This window comes from Aedes aegypti, chromosome 3, assembly GCF_002204515.2.
Source record: "Aedes aegypti strain LVP_AGWG chromosome 3, AaegL5.0 Primary Assembly, whole genome shotgun sequence".
NCBI classification, from domain to species: Eukaryota; Metazoa; Arthropoda; class Insecta; order Diptera; family Culicidae; genus Aedes; species Aedes aegypti.
In genome coordinates, this window is record NC_035109.1 from 101,772,972 (window position 1) to 101,775,753 (window position 2,782).

At 41.9% G+C, this 2,782-nt stretch overlaps 1 protein-coding gene across 1 annotated transcript; it reads right to left on the reverse strand.

Moving 5' to 3' along the window:
• Window positions 1–1,173: 1,173 nt before the first annotated feature.
• On the reverse strand, window positions 1,174–2,071 carry LOC5563625 (proteasome assembly chaperone 2). The gene has a single exon (XM_001647896.2). The coding sequence runs from the start codon at window positions 1,941–1,943 to the stop codon at window positions 1,215–1,217; it is 729 nt and encodes a 242-aa protein (XP_001647946.2). The 5' UTR covers window positions 1,944–2,071; the 3' UTR covers window positions 1,174–1,214.
• Between the last annotated feature and the right edge of the window lie 711 nt (window positions 2,072–2,782).

Here is a 2,782-nt window from a genome sequence, read left to right on the forward strand (position 1 = left end):
GGTTCAGACGGCCGAGTCCGTGTCGTTGTAGTCAAGACGGCTTCGGGAGAATACAAGCGGGCTATCACCGAGATCGCCGTTTTACCGATCGACTCCGACGATGAAGAGGAGAAAATTTCGCTCCTACCTTCAACTAGTGACGCGGTAAATGGTTGAAACGGACGGTTTCAACGGCGGCCGGCATGTTGAGAGCAATTACTAACATAAAATTCAATACACAGAATTGTACAACCAATACTTACCTTACCTACATTTATACTTTGGTCCCTATTGTAATTTTGTTCATGAACACACTCCTTTGTTAACGCTACAACAAAACCCATAGACATTGTTCGCTAAAGTTAGTCTAATAAAAGCCATCGTGAAGTGAAGTGCGCGTTCCACATCTCTCGAAGTTTCGCGGTCCGAAAAGTTCTAGTTTGTCGGTCAACCCAAGTTTGACCGTAATCGAAGCTCTCCCACACGTGTCCGAAAGTGTCGTAGGCCAGTGTCCGATCGTTGTCCGTCGAATTCGCAATCTTTTCCCGTAACACCCAAAGATGACGTGCTTAAAACTTTCTGGCAGAGAGATCAACCGTTCGTACTATGAAGCATTCCCAATGGGAATCTTGATATGGTTCAACACATATTCCAGTATAGATTATTTAACTTGCCCACTAGTTTATAAATTGTATTGTATTAATTTTAATTTATGGAAAAAAGGAGAGATGTAGTATTGTGTTGTTGTATGAATTAAGAGTAGGCCATGCTGGAGAGCGATGACAGAAGGAAGAGTAAATAAAGCATTGTGATTCTATATTCCAAAACCTAAAGCTGTATTTTCACTCTGCTACAGTTTGATACTTATTTCCTGATAGAAGTCCATTATTCTCGTGAAGGGAATTGTGTGGTAAATGCCCTGTAAGGAAAGAAACAAGCAATTGTCAGATCATTTGTACTAAGGACAAAAAGTGACTTGTTACCAGCCCTGTCAGATTACATCTGAAAGTTTGAGAGGCTTAAATAGCCGTACCGTTAAACGCGCAGCTTTTCTGCTAGCATATGCTAAGGGATTCAGATTCGTTTTCCACGGGTTGAGGATCTTTTGGAAAATTACTTACCATTTTTTCTCCCCTAAGCTGTATTATACAATGATACTCCTCAAGGCTTCTTCAAACATTCAAAATGTAACGGTAAATTGACAAACCTCAGGACTCGTTTTTATTCAAATTTCCTCAATAGACATTAACCGGAGCAGCATTCCCGAACAAATGCTTCCACGAGCTGGGCATCGCCAGCTTCAGCTTCAGGCCATCCTCCTCCCTCGGAAGCAACGGTTTCTTCAATTGATCCAACAGCGACACCAACTGGACGGCATCTGCCGTATTGTCCCCCTCGGAAACGTACATGAACAGCACAAATGCAATCAGTTCCTTCTCGGTGCAGGAAGCCAACAGTTTCGCAGCAAATCCTCCGCCATGAATTACGTTCCCTTCCAACGGATTCCACTGCAAAGCTTCCAGCGCTTCGGAATGTCCCGATAGGAACCTTTCATTGGCCATATACTTATACGGCCGAGCCCCAACTTGGTGATTCTCGTGGGCAAAACTGCTGCTCAGGATGATGACTTCCGCCAGCTGCCGATCTCGGATAAAGTCCGTTAATTTGTCGAGGAAATCCGATTGCAAGGCACCCACCAAAGGGGCACGAATCTGAACGGCCACCAACTTGCGTTCTTCGGACAGGTACAGCTCTGCAGTCGTAGTGGTTTGGTCCTTATCGTGGTCGTATGCCCGGGGACCAACAATCGGGATCAGTGCCGGGTGCCACAACATGCCGACCTTCTCCGGTTTGAGCGTTTCGATTAGCAGATCGGTGGCCAGCTGGGCGACATTTCCAACGCTGACACTGGGCACCAGCAGAGTGTAACCGGTCAGGTTTAGTTCCTTAGTGAGTTTGAACATTTTCGGTACGTAAAACCGGTAAAGCCTGCACTTTTATTCAACAAAAAATACTAAATCTTTACAATTTTATGAAAAATGCGGAGAATGAGATACACTTTTTGCGTTTTTTTTTCTTGTAAACTTCGATTGTTGTTGTCAGCACAGTGAACACTAATATTTACAGCCGTAGCAATGGGCGATTTCTCAGGTTATAATTCTAAGGGGCCAATGTTCAAATTTTGAACAAATCGAATTTCTCGATGCGTACACGCTAACTTGAAAGTACCCATTAAATGGGTATCTGATACCCATTTTTATGATCAATACTGTCAGAAGAAGGGTATTTTTCATTGACATAAAAAGGGTACTTTAACCTCATTATAAATAAAATATTTATTTATTTATTTTCGTCAATCAATAGTAGACTACACGTTTACTTAATTCTATGTTGTATTATATCTTAAGGAATTAAAATATTGTCTTAGCTTTGTTCGCGACATGGTCAGATCAATTTCTGTGCAATGCTGATTATAAAGCGACATCATTCGATTCATTGGGCCTAATTTTGCATAGTTAGTTCGATGATTATTTGATGCAAACAAATTCCGATTTCTTAACTGTCTAGCGGGCGTGTAGAAATTCAAACATGATAAAAGATGGGTGGAATCAATACGCTGCGATACAATATCATTGACAAATGAAATCATGGCTATTTCGCGACGCTCATTTAAAGTTTGAATATCGATAAGCATGCATCGAGCCTCGTATGATGGCAGTGGAAACGTTGTCCAGCCTAATTTGCGTAAGGCATATAAAAGAAATTGCTTCTGTACTGATTCAATTCTATCACCATGTGTTTT

Excerpts from the sequence above, each read along its gene's own strand:
- LOC5563625 (XM_001647896.2), bottom strand. The coding sequence starts at position 1,943 with ATGTTCAAACTCACTAAGGAACTAAACCTGACCGGTTACACTCTGCTG.